At 33.8% G+C, this 698-nt stretch overlaps 1 protein-coding gene across 1 annotated transcript; it reads right to left on the bottom strand.

Annotated features, from left to right (window-relative positions):
• Positions 1-301: 301 nt before the first annotated feature.
• LOC147346940 (beta-defensin 110-like) lies at positions 302-454 on the bottom strand. Its single transcript, XM_086370557.1, has one exon. It carries the CDS (start codon positions 452-454, stop codon positions 302-304), a length of 153 nt encoding a protein of 50 aa, XP_086226683.1.
• Between the last annotated feature and the right edge of the window lie 244 nt (positions 455-698).

Genomic DNA, 698 nt, shown 5'->3' on the forward strand with positions numbered 1-698 from the left:
ATCTTTTCTTTCCTAGTTCCTATAGTAGCAAAAGTGGTCAAAATGAGATGATAAGCACAATTAGAGAGTTCCCTTGCTGAATTAATATGTTCCTCCATCTGAAATATGAAGAAAGTGTACAAAGAATAAACAGGTTAGAGACTGCAGAGTATTTTTATTTGTGTAAATAATGGTATTGAAGATTCAAAAGTACATATTTCCATTCAATACGGAAAACATTTTCTTTTTACCCACTCTTGGGTCAATACGATGCAACTCTGTTCCAGACTCTGATGTTCAATCATACTCTGATTTCCAGCATTTATATGCAGCACTGATTTCTCCACTTAATGCAATATCCGTAATCATACTCAGTATCGTCACAAAATGGTTTACATATTCCTTTCACGTCTTGGCATCTCTCAAATCTATACTTTGGTTCAAGTTCATTTTTGGCTGCAATCAAGAAAGACATCTTAGACATCAATCTAATTTTTTATAGGGGGGACTTTTTACTCAGGGTAAAAGAAAACCTTACTAGTCATGAGATCATGTGCATAGGAGATGGAGCATTTGAGAAGTAAAATTGTTTTATAACACAATTTACCAGTTGTTTCTGACAATAAACAAGATAAAAACATTTTACTTATATACACTTTTTACCTTATCTTACAGCTCACATCAGTATTAAACTTCAAGTGGCTCCTAGGGGCTCTTGC

This window comes from Bos grunniens, chromosome 23 (genome assembly GCF_055505025.1).
Source record: "Bos grunniens cultivar Pamir isolate PY7600 chromosome 23, Bosgru_T2T1.0, whole genome shotgun sequence".
Classification (NCBI taxonomy): Eukaryota; Metazoa; Chordata; class Mammalia; order Artiodactyla; family Bovidae; genus Bos; species Bos grunniens.